The sequence below is a fragment of the Ichthyophthirius multifiliis genome, assembly GCF_000220395.1.
Source record: "Ichthyophthirius multifiliis unplaced genomic scaffold scaff_1120509251217, whole genome shotgun sequence".
NCBI lineage: Eukaryota > Ciliophora > Oligohymenophorea > Hymenostomatida > Ichthyophthirius > Ichthyophthirius multifiliis.
Window position 1 is genome coordinate 1 of NW_004086090.1, and position 18,570 is coordinate 18,570.

Sequence of the window (18,570 nt, forward strand, 5' to 3'; positions counted from 1 at the left end):
ATATAAAAAAAAAAATTAATAACAATTAAAATAATATAAAAAATATTTAATTAATTATTTTAAAAAAATTACATATAAATATTAATATTTATATTTATATTTAAATATATATATATATATATATCTTTTAAAATATAATGCATTTGCTAAAATTTTTTTTAATATTTTTTAGATATTGAATAAAATTAAATTTAATTTAAAATTTTTAATTTTTTTAATTATATATTTTTGTTCTATTTATATAATAATTTTTTATCTTATTTGAATTAAATTTTTTTTTTTAATTTTTTTTTATTATAATTTTAATATAATATAAAAATTTATTAAATGAATTTGGATTTATTAATTTATAATTTATATTAAATATATGAAATAAATGTCATTAAATATTTTATCTAATTATTTTTTATAATAATATTTATATTTAGTTATTTTAATTATATATAACATTTTCATTTGTATTTTTTATATATTTTTGTTTAAAAAAATTAATATAGTTTATATAAAAGTTATAATTATATAATTTGTTAAATTATATTTTATATATTATAATTATTATTACATTAACGTTATATATAAAATTATTTCTAATAAACTACATAGATTTTTTCGATATTTATTAGTCTAATAAATTTATCAATTTTTTATTTTAATATTAAATATAATATACTTTTTATTACTATATATTTACGGTTTATTTTTTAAAAAAATTGAAGATTTTTAATAAATTTATAATTAATTTTTTTTATTTACTTTTTATAAAATTTAAAGTTATATATAGAAAACATTCAAAAAAAATTATAAATATTAACTGAATTTATATTATTTTAATAAATTTAATAATTATTATTATTACTATAAATTATAATTAAAATAATTATAAACATATATTTATACTTTTTATTTTTTTTGTATATTAAATATAATCTAATAATTAATTCTTAATAAATGTATTTTTTTGTTTTAATATTTCTTTAATTAAATATAAAGAATGATTTTATATATATATACAATATATTATTTTTTATTTATTTATTTCAGTATATTTAAGGAATATCATATAGTATTTTACTAAAAAATCTTACTAAATATTATATTTATTATTTTCTACATATTATTAATTAATTGAATTATTATTTTTTTCTTTTTGTTTTTCTAAAATTTGTATAAATATTACTTTTTAGTATTTAGATATTTCCTAGCATTATTTAAAAAAAAAAATTATAAATAAAAACCTCTTCTTTATATACTAAACAAAATTTCTTAATATTTCACAGGAATTAACTAATTTGAGTTTAAATCATTCTGCCTCGAAATCAATATTCTTCTCAACATAAATCTGAAGTTTTTTATGTTTAATATTTGTAAAAAATTAAATTTATCTCTTTATCATTCTTAAATTATGCTAGAAACAGTTAATAGATTGTCATTATTAATTTATTATTATTATTATTATTATTATTTATTTAATAAATTTAATAATTATTTCAAAGAGTTTTATTTTTTTCCGAAAATATTTAAGAGCTTATACAATTTGGAAGTTAAGTTAAGAAATAAAGAATTAATAATTATAATTTTTTTAAAATAGAATTAATTAGAATTAAAGTAATATAATATAAAATTTTTAATATTATCAAACAAATATTTTTAAAAAATATATTTTATAAATATATTTATATTTTATTTATTATTATATGAAAGTTTTTTAATTTAATATTACTATCTTTTTAAAAAAAACATAGTATAATAAATAATATATAAAGTTAGTAATTAATGATTTTTTTTATGCCTATAAATATTAAATTATATATAAATATAGTAATAATAGAATATAAATTAAACAAAATATAAAAAAAATTAAAAATATAAAAAAATATAAAAAACTCTAAAAATTTATATGTAATTTTTTTTAATTTTTATTTTAAAATTAATAAAATATTTTTTTAAATATAATATTAAAATTATTTATTTTATAAAGATATTTATTTTTAAAAACAGAAAATTATATATATTAATTTAAATTATTAATATTATAATATAATTAATATATATTTTAAATATTAATAAATTCTTTATATAATAATTTAATAAATCTAATAAAAAAATACATGTTTTTATATAGAAATAATAATTATTAAATTTTTATTTTCAAAAATTACAAAAAATTTATATATCTAATTATTTTATCTTTTTTTCATAATTTATTTAAAAATAATTTCTATTATAATTTTTATTTAAAGATTAATATTTTATAATTCTTTTAATTATAATAGTAAAAAAATACTTAAACTATTTACTAACCTATAAAAAATATATAAAAAATAAGAAATATAACATTTAAGTAATTTAAAATGATTATAAATATAATAAAACATTATTTTTTTTTGAAAAACAAAAATAAAAAATATAATTTTATAAGATATTTTTTAAATTAATTTTGTATATTTATATTTTTATTAAATAAAAAGAAAATATAATCTATATAATTAAATTTACAAATAAAAATAAAAAATATGAGAAATTAATAATATGATATATTACCTGAAATTTAAAAAGATACTTAAAATTATAATTTAATATTTTCATAATTATCAGATTTAATAACCTTTGTTAAAAAAACAAATTGCTAAATAGAAAATAGTAATATATAATCATATGAAGTGAAAAATACTTAAGTAAATATTGTTATAAGAAGATTATAGGATTATTTATCAGAATAAAATTAAAAAAATAAAGAGTTTAAATTATTTTAATTAATGAAGTTTTTAACAAAAAAAATATGTTTTATGGATTATTTTTCGGTATAATAACTAATTTGATTGGTTTATTTTCTATTTATTTGTTAGATCTAACTACAGAATCAATTAAAAAAAATTAAAAAAATATACTAGAAATTTCTATTTATATATGTAGTCTTATACTTTCATAATTTACAATGAACGTTTTTTCTACTTAATACCAGTGGTTCGGTGCTAAATGGAAATCGAATTCAAGAAGCAGTATTTAATATTTAGCCTATGAAAAGTCTCTTCGATAATAATTAATCGTTGATGCTAAAGAGTAAAATAATACTCCAGATAACGTAAATATAATGACAGTTGATGTTGATTGGGTATTGATGTTTTTTTAAGGATTTATAGAACTTGTCGCTAATATAATTACAATATCCATAATATTAGTAATGCTTTATAAATAAATCGGAGAAGCCATTTATTTTGGATTATACGTTCTTTTAGCTTCATTATTATTAAACTTTTTAATATGTTATAGTATGACTTTTTTTTTTTTGAAACAATATAAAATGAAAGACAAAAGAATAAAAATAAGTAAAAGTGTAATTGAAGGAATAAAAAGCATTAAATATTTAGGTTGGGAATAGATTTTCTTAGACAAAATTATGAAAATAAGATCTAATGAATTTAAATATATTTCAACAACAAGATCTTTGGATGGAATTTTAACTGTTTTTTGGAATAGTGTATCTTATTTTCTTCTCTTTTTTTTCCTTAATTAATATATGAATATAAACGATAACTAATTATAAATACAAATATTTTTACAATTATTTCACTTTTTAATTATTTAATAAACCCTTTAGGAATGCTCCCTTGGAATATTGCAACTATTATAAAATCTAAAATGAGCTATGATAGAATATATAAATTCCTAAATTAAAAAGATATAGATGTTTCAAACATAAACTATACTAATGAAAATTAAATTGCTATTGAAATTAATAATATTGTATTTAATTGGCCAAATAATTAAATGAAAAAAAATAAAAAGCAAAAGTAAAATACTAAAAATATGAAACTAACATAACCACTTATTAACGAAATTGATAATTTAAACATAGATATAGATAAAAATTTTATTTTATAAATAGAAAATTTGTAAATATTAAAAGGTTCGATTACGTACATTATTGGAAAATCAGGTATAAAAATTAATAAAAAAAAATTACAAATAAAAAAAAGGATCTGGAAAGACAGCATTAATAAATTCTATTTTAAATGAAATGGATTCTTATACTTTAGATAATTAAATAAGCTTAATATCAGACACAAATTAATCTATAATTAATAAATAAAAAGGGATAAATATAAGTGGAACTATTGCATATGTTTCTTAAAATCATTGGTTAGTAACTAAATCTATAAAAGAAAATATACTTATGGGAAAGGCTTTTGATTAAGAGTTTTATACTAAATGCATAGACGTATGCGAGTTAAGATAAGATTTAGCTAATTTTGATAATTATGATGAGCATTTAGTTGGTCCAAACGGAGATAATTTAAGTGGAGGCTAAAAATAACGTATTTCATTATGTAGAGCTGTATACTAAGATAAATAGATATATTTATTAGACGATATTTTTAGCAGTTTAGATTTTCATGTTTGTAAAAATATACTTTAAAAATGTGTATTTGAGTTTTTGAACGGGAAAGGCAAAACGATAATTATGACAATAAATTAATTTGGAATTATTTTTGGATAAAATAGCGATATTATAATAGATACTAATTAGTTTATATATTTAGAAGAAGGTAAAATAATAAAAGAAGAATAAAGAATAGAAAGTTTTATAAGAAATGGAATAAAAAAAAGTAATGAAGCAAAAGAAGAATATGAAAAAAGAAAATTAAATTAAATAAAAGAAGAATAAGATAATGAAAAAAAATATAATACAGAAAGCAAAGATAATATTTTAATCGAAAAAAATGAAGAAAAAAGAGAATAAGGTATAAAAAAAGACACTATTCTTGTTTATTTCAAATCTATGAATTTTTTTTGTCTTTTCATGTTTCTTATTTTTAATTTTCTAATGCATGCAAGTCAAATTATAATAGATTTTTGGCTTAGAGATTATATATTTCCTTCAAGTCCTTTATTCCATAATCTAAACATTTTATTTAATAACTAATTTTCAATGATATTTATTTTACTAATTTTTTTAAATCTATTTCTTACTATTCTGAGAGCTTTTTTTTATATTATTTGTGCTTTGCTGTCATGCTAAAGGATTTCTAAGAGATTAAACAAATTTATTATATTTAGTAAAATGACCTTCTTTGATAAAAATCCCTATGGAAGAATTATTAATAGACTTTCCGATGATGTTACTACAGTAGATGATCCTCTACCTTGGTCTTGTCATGTAATAATGGAATAAGCATCATATGTACTTGGGTATCAAATCGGTATAGCAATATAATTTCCTTGGATATTGATAATATTTTTATTTATTTTTTACTTATCGTATAAGATATAAAAAAAATTTAGAGTTTCTAATAGAGAAATAAAAAGATTAAATTCAGTAAATTAAGGGGTTGTTTTAACACATTTGAGCGAAAGTTGTAAGGGAGTAGTTTTGATTCGCTCTTTTAATAATTAAAAATATATGAATAAAGAATATTTACAAAAATTAAGCCTTTCTAATAATTCTTTTCTACTTACTTAGGCTATTTATTTGTGGATGGTTGTAAGATTATTATTAATAAGCAATTTGTCTTTGCTTTTTGTCGGAGTTTCTTCTATCTTTATTATTTTAGGAAAATTTAGTATTTAATATAATACTGTTGCTATGTGTTTGACTTATTCTATGTTATGGTCAAGTCGTTTAGCCAATTTGATAAATATTTTTTGCTAGGCAGAATCTAATATGATTAGTATGGAAAGGATTAGTTAATATTTTCATAATCCTTAAGAAAATTTGAATGCAAAAATCGGTTAAAATTAAAATAGTTAGGAAATTCAAGCTTATTAATAATGTGGTAATGAATAATATGTAGTTTAATTTAAAAATGTTATGTTTACTTATAATAATATTAATAAAGTTAAACAATAATATGCTCTTAAAAACTTTAATTTGGCAATTAAAAAAGGAGAAAAAATAGCCATTTGTGGTAGAACTGGTTCTGGTAAAACATCGGTTTTAAATGCACTTTTTAATATGTATAATTTAGAGTCTGGAGATATATTCCTTAATTCTGTTAATATTAAATCCATGACACTTTCTGAGCTAAGATAATAAATATCTATTATTCCTTAATTTGGATTTCTCTTTAATGCTTCATTAAAAGATAATATTGATCCTTAGAATTAATACTCAAAAGAATAAATATAAGAAAAAACTCAGAATATAAATTTATTTATAAGAAATCAGAAAGACTATGATTTTGTCATTTAAGATGATAACTTATCAAATGGAGAAAAACAAATAATTAATTTCTTAAGAATTGCTATTAAAGATACTTAAATTGTATGTTTAGATGAAGCTACTTCTAACATCGACGCTTAAACTGATTAAAAACTTCATGAATAATTATTTGAATATACTAAAGATAAAACTTTAATTGTTATTACACATAGGTTAGAAAATATTCATCATTTTGATAGAATATGCGTTTTAGATAATGGGGAAATTCTCGAATAAGGAAACATTGAATAATTAAAATAGAACACAGGAGGCTTTTTTAATAGAATCACTAATTAATAATGAAATATTATTTATTAAATATAATTGTATTTAATTAAATTATATATAATTTTTATTTTTTTAAAATATAACCGAAATTTTAAATATTTAATTCATTTATTTATATTTTTATATTATAATTTTTTTTAAGCTTATCACAAATATTTATCCCAATTATTATGGTCTTTCGCTTTATCCTTGATTTATTTTTATTAATTTTCATTTTTAAGTTTATCTTTAACTAATCTTTCTAACTTTTCTTATTTTTATCCTAAATAAATTTGTCTTTTAGACAGAACTTAAGGAACTTTAAGTTACCTATTCATTAATTTATCCTTTTTTATAAAAATAAAAAATATATTAATAATGGATTTACAAAATAAAAATTATCAAACCAAGTATTTGCTTTAAGATCTGAAAATGAGTCTCCTAATCTTAAATCAGGAGTTTTAATAAGAAATTAACTTATAATTTGTTTTCATTTCTTATTTTTTATATCTTTTATAAACTCTGGATAAGTTATTACTATTTTTGCAATTTCTTCATAAATTTATATATATATTCAGCATCTTCTGCAAAAAAGACTGTTCCACATACAAACTCATATAAATAAATTTTTATTAACCATAAATCAGCATTATATGTGTAACTTTTTCCTGTTATAATTTCAAGTGCCATATAAATGTGGAGTGCCAATAATTGTAAAGTTTTTCCTCATTTCCCTTATAAAATTTTATCAATTAATTTAATATAAGCCTAAAAAATAAAATATATAAAATAGATTAATATCAGAAAAATAGGAATACTTTAAAATCAACCATAATATTTTCAGGCTTTTTATATCTTAAAATAGTATTGTTAGTATGCAAATAATTAATACATAATAATAAAGAACAAATATAAAATTAAGAATCTGAAACAGTAATCCTTTTTATTTTTTCATAATAATTAATATATTTATTTATTTTAATAAAATATTTAATAAAATTAAATAATTCGAATCATTTACATATTCATTATGGAAATAAATATTATTATTATCTTTAAAAGAGCACATAAATTTATAACCTAAGGAAATTATGCACATTCTAATACATTTTTCTCTTAAAGTAAATACTTTTCTAAATTATACTCTATTAACTAAGCTTTTTAAATAAATTTGAAAGCATAATGTAAGCTATCAGTTTTAGATTTTACTAAATATACATTCCAAATTAACCAAAACCTATATAATTTGTAAGAAATATGTAAAAAAATAAATTATAAAACCTGGCTTTTTAGTTAAAATCATATATTCTAATTTAAGGCGGTAATATTTATTAATTTTTTTAGACTCGGCTCTTTTCATATATTAACTTTAAGAAATCCTTATTTTTTTCAAAAATTATTTCAAGAGTCTCCAATCATTAAAAAAGTAATTTAAATCTGATTTCTGTAAATAATAAATCAATTAGAAAAGAGAATTTTTTTTTTTAATTTTTCATTTGAATTTTTCGCATATAGTAAATAAATATCAATAAAAAAGCTATTTTAACATCTAATTTTTAATTTTCTTCTTCATTTAGAGTAGAGTTTTTTTTAATTAAAATAAAAATGAACAAAAAGTTTTTACATTTTTTATACATATTCAATTCCTCCTACAGATTTTATTCATAGGTTATTCTTGTTAAAAAAAGTTTTTCCATTGTTATATTTTACTTATATTAATTTTATATTATCTTTTCTCTTTAAAACATGAAATATTTTTTAATGTATTATAAAAATTAAATGCTTATTTTATACTATTATATACAATAATTACTTATATTTTGTTATATAATACACTTTTAAATATTTCTATACCAATATATAAATCTAATATAGTTCATTGTTATGTTAACTGTTACTCACATTTTTAATTTTTAAAAAGTACTTATTCACATTAGAATTTAGATAATTTTATTTAGGATTTTATGTAAAAAATCATAATAAATTTTTATTAAACTTTTTCTAAACTTTAATTTTAATGTCTATTAAAATTTAATTTTGATAAATTAATATTATTATTATTATTATTATTAATATTATTATTATTTTTATTATTATTTTATTTTATAATTATTTACTTTTATTTACTTTATTATATTAGTATTTTTTTAATTTTTAATATATTTTAATTTTTTTACTTATTCTTCATATATAATTTTTTTATTATATTGGAATTCATTCATTTATTTACTTAAATAATAATATCTATTTTGTCTGACATATCTTTTTCACTTATAATAATACACAAAATATTCTTTTTTAAAAAACATATTAATTTTTTAAACAAATTATAATATCAATGATACAGAAAAAAAAAATTATTTTATTTTTATTATATAAAATATATTTATTATTATAAAATCTAAATTAAACTTTAAAAATGCATATTTAATAAAATGATTTAACAATTGGAAATTTTTTAAATATTAATTTATATTTAAAATATTTTTTTTAGATTGACAATGAAATTTATTTTCAAATTTATATAATTAAAATAAATAATTGGGCACGATATTTAAATGTTTTTTTTAGATTTATTAATTTAACTAGAAAATGTTTGAACTGAAAATCAATAATTTATATTTAGTAATCTGATAAATTTCTGGAATAAATATTATAAAATACACTTTAAATATTTATATTATATTTATATATTTTAAAAAAAATATATATGTAATTTATTAAACATAAACTAAAAATTAGTGAATTTCGCTTTTTTTACCAAGCTATTTTTTTTTGCTTAGTTCAAATTAAGAGTATGTTCCTCATAAATGTGTTTAAGCTTAATTAGCCAATATTTTTTTTTAATTTTAATAGCATGATTCCACTCTTTAAATATATATTTTTTTTTTGAAATGCCATAAAATAAAATTAAAAAAAGGTTTGATTTTGAGAATATGAACTAAATAAAATTATTATTTTATGGAATAAAATATTTAATTTACCTTTATATTTAATTAGATAAATAAGAAAATATTATGAATTTATTAAAATTAAATATAATGAATGTTTTTATTTTAAAAATTAATATATATTCAAAGAACTATTTTAAAAAATGAAAATTATTTATATTTTTTCTATAAATATTTGTTAAAATTTTTTAACAATAAATATTTTTTTATTATTTGTATAATATGTTTTAATATATTTATTTTATTTAAATTTCAATATAGGTCTTCATATTTTTTAAGTTCTTCATAAAACTCTACATAATTAAATTCAACTCCTTAATGAGCGAATCTTTATAAATTTAAAATAATATTTTATATAAACTTAAAAATAATATAATGTAGTTTATTACCTCTTGCATAGTATTTTATACTAATCATCTGTTAAAGGTAATTTATGGAAATCTAATATTGATCTGAATCTAGTAAAGCTTACTTTTCCGCTTTTAGCAACATCCTAAATAATTAAAATAATTATTGGTTTATTAAAATAAAAAAAAAAAAACCTTATCTTAGAAATGAGTTTTAAATATAATTCTATGTTTTTTAACAACTTCTCCTAAGCGCAACATAAGATGATGCAATTTTTCTTATTCATTTGTATTCAATGCATCTCTAGGATCAGTAACAGTTTTTTTCTCATAAGAAACTGGTTTCGTAATAGGGTCTTTTTCAAGTCCAGATTTAGTAAATACAATATTAACATCTTCCAAAAATTAAGCATAATTCAATTTAATAGGTTAATCAGGTAATATATACATATTTTCTAATTTTATAATTTATTCTTCACTTAAATCAATTCTTAAAATTTTAAATAATTTATTAAAATAAAATAATAAAATAATAATAAAAATAATAATAATAATAATAATAATAATAATAATAATAATAATAATATAATAATTAAATTAATTACTTCATTTAAGAAATAACCCCTCTAAACTTATTAGTAGGAATGATTCCTTTACGTAAAGAATCATAATCTTATAAATATTCTCCAATTCTTAATCTATTTATTTTTACATTGTTTTTTATTTCTTCTAATAAAACTAAAGAATCGACAGATCGTCTTTTATTATCACTATCGAAATTACTTTAATCTTTAGTTTCTTTAGCTGACCAAAGTTTTTATTCATAAACTTTAGTATCTTTAATAAAATCAACATATCTTACATCTTTTTCATCTTCAGATGCATACATACGAACAATTGCATTAAATTCTTCATCTGACATTGTGAAATTAACTGTTGTTAAAACTTATCTGAATTGTTTCGGAGTTACTTTATTTCTTCCGTTTCTATCCCAATCTTTGAAGAATTATTTTATGTCCATTCTTGTTGCTTGGCAGAAGAAACTTAAAAAGTTAAAAATTAAAGATTTTTTTAATAAAAAAAATAAACCTAAATCTATCTTTTAAATATTCTGCTATTTCTATTTCTTATTAAGTTAAATTTTTTCTACCGTATTAATAAACAGTAGAAGGTACAATTACAGGTTCAGTTGCTTTCATTTTCTCCAGATGTTTTTTCATAAAAATTTCATCAATAACATCACATAAATCTCTCCAACACACATGATCTTCTTTATTTTGAGAAGAAAAATTTTCAACTAGTAAATTAAATTCAGTATCAGAAAGTGGTAGTTTAGCCATATTTAAACCTAATCTTAATTAAGTTTTAGTAATATTTCCACTTCTTAATTTATCAAAGTCTCTTAAAAATTCAGAAATTCTAATTCTTTATTCTTTTACTTTATTTCTTAATTTAGCTATTAAATCATCTATATTATTGGGGACTTCATTATGGATAAAAGGTTAAAACTCTTTTTCTGGCTTCTTAAAATTTTTAAAAGATTCGGCATAGGCTTTACTCACTTTAACACCTTCATCATAAATATCAACATCTCGACAAAATTCGTAATAATTAACTTCATCAAGGGTACCTTTATCAGTATATCTTTTTAAAATTAGATTTAAAGCTTCTTTATGAGGGAATAAGTTAAATTAATTTAGAATTCTTAAAAATTAATTTTTAGAAATATATCCTTATTTTGTTTTATCAAAATCTTCAAAATGAGGTTTTATTAAAATTCTCTTGTTTTGAATTTCTTTATGATATAAATTCAATAGATTATTTAATTCATGTTATTCATGTTCATTTAAATGCTTTATTTTTATTAATATTTTTCAAAATAATAATATATTTTACTAAGTAATGTCTTCTAGCAGGTAATGTTGTTTCAGGTTAAAATTATGTTACATTAAATAATGGATCTTTATCAATTTATTTTTTAGTAAAAATTTCATCTACTGCTTCACAAAAATCAGAATATCTAACATGTCCATTTGGAATATTATCAATTTTATATATATGAAGAAGCTATTCGATTTCACTTTCACTAATATTAATATTACTTATATGTAAAACTCTTCTAAACTAAAAAATAAAATATATTAATTTATGTGTATAGTATATAACTTTAATTTACTTAAGATTCTGATACTATCCCTTTACGTAAAGGATCATAATCTTTATAAAACTCTCTAATCCTAATACGTTTCATAACAACTTCTGCTTAAATTTTTTTAATTACGTCCTCAAAGACATTGTTTTTTATATTAAGTTTTTTAGATGTATAAAGAGTATTCATAAGTTTCAAATCAGCAGTGTCTTCTACATAGTCTTCATTTGGATCATGAACAACTTCATTAGGTTTAATTCCTTTTACTACAGATTCTAACATTTCAGAAACATTATCTACATCATCACAAAACTTAACATAATTAACTTCTTTTACGTTTCCATTATCTATATATCTTCTTATTAATAAGTTAAAGAAGCTTTCTGGAGGTAATAATCCTAACTGTGTAAGTACTCTTGAAAACTAATCAACTGTAATATGAGAACATCTAGTCCTGTCAAAATCTTAAAATGGTTATTTTAATAAAATTCTTTTGGTTCTAATTTGCTATTTTATTTCTAAAAGGATTTATTAAATAATATTTAATTCTTATTAGGATATTTACTATTTTTTAATAAAAATAAAATTATTTTATATTATATAAATTATTTACTGATGCACTCTTCGTACTTTCTAAATTTTCTTTAGCAAGTTCATAATCTAAAAATTAAGCATCTATTTAAGTACAAAATTCTACATATTTTACAAGATCAGGTTCCTACTTATATTTATTGATTAAATATTGTATATCTTTTTCAGTTAGATGCATTCCTAACATTGATAATGCTGAACGAAACTATTAATTATTATTATAATTAAATAATAAAATGTAACTTATAATTTAAAATATTATAATAATTACCTTATCTTCAGTTACTGTACCTTTTCTAAGTCTATCAAAATCAAAGAAAAAGTCTTTAATTCTTATTTGCTTACGAAAAACTTCTGCTTTTATCAACTTCTCTATATCAGTATTAATTGCAATAGTATTTTTTGAAATATTGAAGCGACTGCCTTCCACTTTTTTTTAATAAAAATTTATAATAAAATTTTAATAATTAAATTAATTCATTATTATTTTTTGGGAATAATTATATTTTGTTTACATGCGTTTAAACCGTTTTACTATAATAGGGTTGCCATATATTGTCTTTATTTTTTATTTTGTTTAAATATTTTTTTTATTTTTTATTTATATTATTTTAGAAATATAAATAAAATTTGTATATTTCTGTTTTTTTTTTATCAATATAAGCAAATTGTTAAAGTTTTATTTTTTTAATAATAAATAAAAAATTAAATATAAATAATCATAATCATTATTACAAATAATAATTATATTAATAAAATTAACTTTTATATTTATTTTCTCTAATTTTAAATTTTTCATTAATAATATATTTTATACAATTATATATCTTAGATATATATTTATATTTTTAATGCAATAAAAATTAATGCATATATTTATTTTTAATAATATTATATTTAATCCTTTGAGTTTAATAAACATATACTTAAATATAGCTTATTATAAAAATTAATAAATAAATTATCAAATAAATAAGGCTTTTCATATTTATTTTTTAAATCACAATCACAATCACAATCAGATAAAAAATATTTTTATATTGTCGTAAATACCAGAAATTTTAGTAATTTAGCGATATAAATCCCTACAAAATTAAATTAAAATTTTTTAATACAAAATTATTGTTAAATTTAATTTTTTATCAAAAATATTTAATAATAAATTAATTTATTTAAATAAAATATTATTTATATTAATTTAAATTTATGTTATTTAAAAAAATATTATAGATTTTCATATTACTTGCCTAACGAATTATTTTTATATTGCATTACTTTTTAAAATAACTATTTATAAATAAAAAAATACAATATATAAGAAATAATATATTTATAAATATATATTTGTTAAATTATAGTTTAAGCAATTATTAAATAATTTAATTTTTTTAAAAAGTATGAAGCAATATAACCCTTAATATAATATAGGATTAGCAAATAAACATCAAAACAATACAACATATTAAAAATAGCAAGGTTAAGTTCCTTTATAGTAATCAAATAATATTAATACCTACTCTCGTTCGCAGAGTAGAAACTCTAATAATCAAAACGAAAATAACAATAATTTATCTAGTAATGCATAAGCTTTAAAGTAACATTTAGAAAACTAGTAATATTAAAACTTATAATAAAGAGAAAATAACAATAATAGCAAAATAAATTAATCTAACTTAAACTAAAACTTAAATAATAATAAAAATAATTTAGTTAATAATATAATTCAAAATACTATAAATAATAATAATTAAGCTAATAAAATGAATCTAAATAAAAATATTATTGATAAAAGATTTTAAAAAACATAAGAAATCACAAGAAAGAAAAAAAATTTCGAATGTGGAGGTTTTTAAAAAAATAAAATAGTTAATAAGAAATATCAAATATTTTTTTAAAAAACTATACTTATAGGGACTACTTTTTAAATTGATGATACATATGAGTACATAAAATAAATAGGGCATGGTGCGTATGGAGTAGTGTGCTCCGGATTTGATACAAAGGCTTAAAAAAAAATTGCAATAAAAAAAGTAAAAAATTTATATAACACAAATTATTTTTTTTATTATTAGATTACAAATGCGTTTGAAGATTTAGTTGATGCGAAAAGAATTTTAAGAGAGATCAAATTACTTAAATTTTTTAACCATGAAAATGTAATTTCTTTACATGATATTATTGTTCCTGATTAAAAAACTGGTTATGAAGACATTTATATTATAACTGAATTAATGGAAACTGATCTACATAGAGTAATATATTCACGTTAAGTAAATAGTTATATATACTTTTAAATTAAATTAAAATTATATAATTTTTAGAATTATAATTTTTTTTTTAAATATATTAAATAGTATATATATATTTTTAAATAAATTATTGCTAATAATAAACAAAAAATTATTAAAAATATATTTAAATTTCAATCGTATTATTTATTTATATTCTTTTTAATTTTTATTTAATATAATTATAATTTATTTTTATTTTTATCTTTAAATAAATATTAATTATTTTTAGGATTTAACTGATGAGCATATATAATATTTTTTATATTAAATACTAAGAGGAATGCTTTATATTCACTCTGCTAATGTAATGCATAGAGATTTAAAACCTTCCAATATTTTAGTAAATAAAAATTGTGATTTAAAGGTTTGTGATTTAGGCTTAGCTAGAGGTTTTGAAAACGAAGATGACACGAAAACCGAGTAATTTTTATTAAATAAAAAAATATTTTATACGAATAAATTAAAATAAAATTAATAAATTTTTATTAACATTTTTTTTACAAAAGATATGTTGTAACTAGATGGTATAGAGCTCCTGAAGTAATTTTAAAAGCTTCTGAATATACTAAAGCTATTGATGTATGGTCCATAGGTTGCATATTTGCTGAGTTATTAGGAAGAACTCCTTTATTCCCAGGTAAAGATTACTTAGAATAAATACAGAGAATTATAGCTATATTGGGAACTCCTACAAACGAAGAAATAAGCTATATTACAAACGAAGGAGCAATAAAATATATAAAAAGTTTACCTAAAAGAAGTAAATAAAATTGGTAAGCTTTATATCCGAATTCAAATGTTTAAGGACTTGAATTACTATCGAAAATGTTGACTTTTAATCCTAACGATAGATATACTATAGAAGAATGTTTAAGTCATTAATATTTTGACGGATTACATAATTCTGAAGATGAGCCGATTTCAGATTAAATATTTGATTGGAGTTGGGACAATTTTGAATTAACAAAAGATAAATTACAAATAATGGTTTATGATGAAGCTATTAGTTATTAATAATAGAAAAAATAACTATATTGATTAAGATAAATAAAAGGCATAATTTATTAATTTTAACTATAAATTTTGAAATAAAAATATGCAATAAAAAATTATAAATTTATATTATTTCTATTTATATTACTTAAATAATATATTTAATATTTTTTTAAAAATTATACTTAAATATAGAAGATTTATAAAAATAAATTCTTAAAATTTATGCAATTTAATTTATTAAATTTAATATTTATTTATTTAAATTTCAATCTTTATTTTATTATTACAACATGTAAAATGAAATTAACATTATTGCTAAATCATTAGTATAGAAAAAAGAATAGACAAAAAGAAAAAAGAAATACAATTTTTTAAATATTAAATAAATAAAATGCATGATGAATTACAAATTAAATTTTAGAAAAAAATATAAATTTTAATAAAAAGATATATGCAATATATAATTTAATTTAAAAAAGTTTAGTTTTTATATAAAATTCATAAAAAATGAAATAAAAAAGATATATAAAAAAAAGATACATATAAAAAAAAAAAGCAAAAATAAATTAAATTAAAAAAATAAAATTAATTTATAAAAATATATAAAAATAATATATATATATAAATTTATATAAAAAAATCAATATATATATAAGCAAATTTAAATATATTTATATACATATATAAATAAAAAATATATATATATATATAATTATATTTTTTTATTAATTTATATTTATTTATATATTAATATTTATATATTTTTATTTTTATCTATTATTTTACTTTTTTTTTTTAATTTTTTTTTTGTAAAATATTATATTACTAATTTTTTTATCATAATGTTTTATAATATTAATAATTTATTAAGAATAATTTTAAACAATAAATAATCCTTTTTAATTTATTTTTTCCTTATTTTATTTTAGTTAATTTTTTAATAAAAGATTTTATATTTTTTTGAAAAGCATTTTTAAATTTGCAAATTTTTTTTAATTCAATAATTTATAAATATACATTTTAATATTACATTAATATTTTATAATTTATAATAAAATTTCACATTTAAAAGTGAAATAATTAAATTTATTTCAAAATATAGAAATTAATATCAACTCATTAATTAAATTTTTAAGGAATAATTTAACATTTTTAAATAATAAAATTAATTATATTTCTTAAATTGAATATTTATAATGCCAATTATATTTTTAAAATAATTATCTATCAACTTCTTGACTTCTTTCTTTTATAAAAGCAAATAAATAGAATCAAAATATCGAAATCAAAGTTCTTAAAAATATTAGAAATTCGACTAAATATAAATATATTATTAAATTCTTATAATGTTTTAATGAATTAATATTTAGTATTAATAAGACAATATTTTGGATACTTATAATAATGATATCAATTAATAATTAATCATAATTAAGATTAAAATATAAAATAAAATTATAATTTAAAATAATCAAATTTTTATTATATCCATAAAAAATGTAATTGCTGCTATTATAACAAGGTTATTTGAAAATTTATGAATACAGTAAAAAATTTAAATAATAAAGAATATAGATTTAAAAATAAAATAAAATAATAAATTTAAATTAAATTTTCTTAAAAAATTATAGAATTAGAATAAATATTATTGATCTTAAACTAATAAATTTAATAAAAAGAAAATAATGTAAATATTGTAAATAAAGTTTTTAAAATATAGTTGAAAAAAATCCTAATATAAAAAATTTCTTATTTTATTATGTTAAAATATTGAAAAATTAAAAAAGAATTATTAATGAAAAATATATTTTTTATTTGGTTTAAAATAAAATTTTTTGTGTTTGTAATAAAAATTATATTTTGTTTAAAATAAAAATTGTTGAGTTTATAATATAGAATTATATTATTTTTAATAAAATAAAAAATATAAAATAAAATAAAATAAAAAATTTAGTTTATATATATTTTATTATATTTTTTTTAAATTAAATACATTATAATAATAAAATCACTTGACATTTTTGTTAAGAAGACAGCTATTTTTTCTGATTTTAGATTGTACTTTTGATACAACTATTTAATATATTTTAGTAATCTAAAATCAAATTTTATTAAAAGTAATAAGCGATACTAATTTTTGATTTAATTAATTCTATTAAAATATCAACTAATATTTATATTAGTTATTATATTAAGATTTTAACAATTTTTTGTATAAATATATTTAAAAAAAAAAATTAATTTAGCATTAATAAAGATATAAATATATAATTTTTAGTAAATATTAAAATAAAGCTTTTTTGAATTTCTTGTTGAGTAAAGTTGTTGAGTAAAGTTAATAATTAAAATTGATTTTTTAAACTATTTAAAACTTTTATTATAATTTATATAAATATGTATTTGAAAATAAAAATAATTATTATAAAAAAATAAAAATTATAAATAAATTAATTTAAATTAGCCAAAAAAATTAAATAATGTTTATAAAAATAGCATTATTATATATTTTTTATTCAATTAAAAATAAAAATACTTAACAAAATAATTTATAAAGGTTGATATAAAAAACCCTTTTTTTAATATATAGAAAATACGAAATAATTTTATATTCTGATATGTAGATGAATTGCATCATTTTGTGCTTGTTTTTAAAAAAATTATTAGGTTATCGGAGTGTATTAAATTTAAAAAATATTTTCGTAAAAACAATTTTTTTTCTAAATTTATTTAAGTTTACATTAAAATTAAATATTTTTCTTTTTATTAAATATGAATTTTT

General features: G+C 16.3%; 4 protein-coding genes across 4 annotated transcripts, besides 29 other annotated features; 2 read left to right on the forward strand and 2 right to left on the reverse strand. All coding sequences in view use genetic code 6, as the record gives it.

Moving 5' to 3' along the window:
• The first annotated feature begins 84 nt into the window (after positions 1 to 84).
• Positions 85 to 124: a microsatellite.
• Positions 125 to 266: 142 nt separating this feature from the next.
• Positions 267 to 304: a microsatellite.
• Positions 272 to 304: a microsatellite.
• Positions 305 to 1,428: 1,124 nt separating this feature from the next.
• Positions 1,429 to 1,463: a microsatellite.
• A 370-nt stretch (positions 1,464 to 1,833) lies between these two features.
• Positions 1,834 to 1,883: a microsatellite.
• A 116-nt stretch (positions 1,884 to 1,999) lies between these two features.
• Positions 2,000 to 2,066: a microsatellite.
• Positions 2,002 to 2,063: a microsatellite.
• Positions 2,067 to 3,600: 1,534 nt separating the features above from the next.
• Positions 3,601 to 6,502, forward strand: IMG5_161730 (hypothetical protein; the record flags this gene model as incomplete). The annotated part of the gene is made up of 2 exons (XM_004030352.1): positions 3,601 to 3,937; positions 3,978 to 6,502. 2 exons carry the CDS (start codon positions 3,601 to 3,603, stop codon positions 6,500 to 6,502), a joined length of 2,862 nt encoding a protein of 953 aa, XP_004030400.1.
• A 131-nt stretch (positions 6,503 to 6,633) lies between these two features.
• On the reverse strand, positions 6,634 to 7,495 carry IMG5_161740 (protein kinase domain protein; the record flags this gene model as incomplete). Its single annotated transcript, XM_004030353.1, has 3 exons — positions 6,634 to 6,813; positions 7,285 to 7,405; positions 7,488 to 7,495. The coding sequence occupies 3 exons, from the start codon at positions 7,493 to 7,495 to the stop codon at positions 6,634 to 6,636; spliced, it is 309 nt and encodes a 102-aa protein (XP_004030401.1).
• Positions 7,496 to 8,510: 1,015 nt separating this feature from the next.
• Positions 8,511 to 8,580: a microsatellite.
• A 976-nt stretch (positions 8,581 to 9,556) lies between these two features.
• On the reverse strand, positions 9,557 to 13,072 carry IMG5_161750 (hypothetical protein). Its single transcript, XM_004030354.1, has 10 exons — positions 13,020 to 13,072; positions 12,776 to 12,933; positions 12,527 to 12,709; positions 11,931 to 12,477; positions 11,661 to 11,878; positions 10,854 to 11,617; positions 10,370 to 10,807; positions 9,960 to 10,254; positions 9,807 to 9,910; positions 9,557 to 9,745 (listed from the first exon to the last, which is right to left on the reverse strand). The coding sequence occupies exons 1-10, from the start codon at positions 13,054 to 13,056 to the stop codon at positions 9,670 to 9,672; spliced, it is 2,820 nt and encodes a 939-aa protein (XP_004030402.1). The 5' UTR covers positions 13,057 to 13,072; the 3' UTR covers positions 9,557 to 9,669.
• Positions 10,266 to 10,355: a microsatellite.
• Positions 10,280 to 10,357: a microsatellite.
• Positions 12,939 to 12,971: a microsatellite.
• Positions 13,073 to 13,653: 581 nt separating the features above from the next.
• Positions 13,654 to 13,721: a microsatellite.
• Positions 13,671 to 13,732: a microsatellite.
• Positions 13,733 to 14,264: 532 nt separating this feature from the next.
• On the forward strand, positions 14,265 to 15,833 carry IMG5_161760 (protein kinase domain protein; the record flags this gene model as incomplete). The annotated part of the gene is made up of 5 exons (XM_004030355.1): positions 14,265 to 14,349; positions 14,416 to 14,534; positions 14,577 to 14,774; positions 15,025 to 15,215; positions 15,302 to 15,833. 5 exons carry the CDS (start codon positions 14,265 to 14,267, stop codon positions 15,831 to 15,833), a joined length of 1,125 nt encoding a protein of 374 aa, XP_004030403.1.
• Positions 14,952 to 15,023: a microsatellite.
• Positions 15,834 to 16,007: 174 nt separating the features above from the next.
• Positions 16,008 to 16,057: a microsatellite.
• Positions 16,019 to 16,074: a microsatellite.
• A 124-nt stretch (positions 16,075 to 16,198) lies between these two features.
• Positions 16,199 to 16,243: a microsatellite.
• Positions 16,244 to 16,305: 62 nt separating this feature from the next.
• Positions 16,306 to 16,343: a microsatellite.
• Positions 16,344 to 16,348: 5 nt separating this feature from the next.
• Positions 16,349 to 16,392: a microsatellite.
• Positions 16,367 to 16,446: a microsatellite.
• Positions 16,383 to 16,429: a microsatellite.
• Positions 16,447 to 16,486: 40 nt separating the features above from the next.
• Positions 16,487 to 16,549: a microsatellite.
• Positions 16,504 to 16,561: a microsatellite.
• Positions 16,562 to 16,914: 353 nt separating this feature from the next.
• Positions 16,915 to 16,954: a microsatellite.
• A 647-nt stretch (positions 16,955 to 17,601) lies between these two features.
• Positions 17,602 to 17,669: a microsatellite.
• Positions 17,604 to 17,715: a microsatellite.
• Positions 17,703 to 17,738: a microsatellite.
• A 362-nt stretch (positions 17,739 to 18,100) lies between these two features.
• Positions 18,101 to 18,128: a microsatellite.
• Positions 18,129 to 18,199: 71 nt separating this feature from the next.
• Positions 18,200 to 18,244: a microsatellite.
• Positions 18,245 to 18,570: the final 326 nt, after the last annotated feature.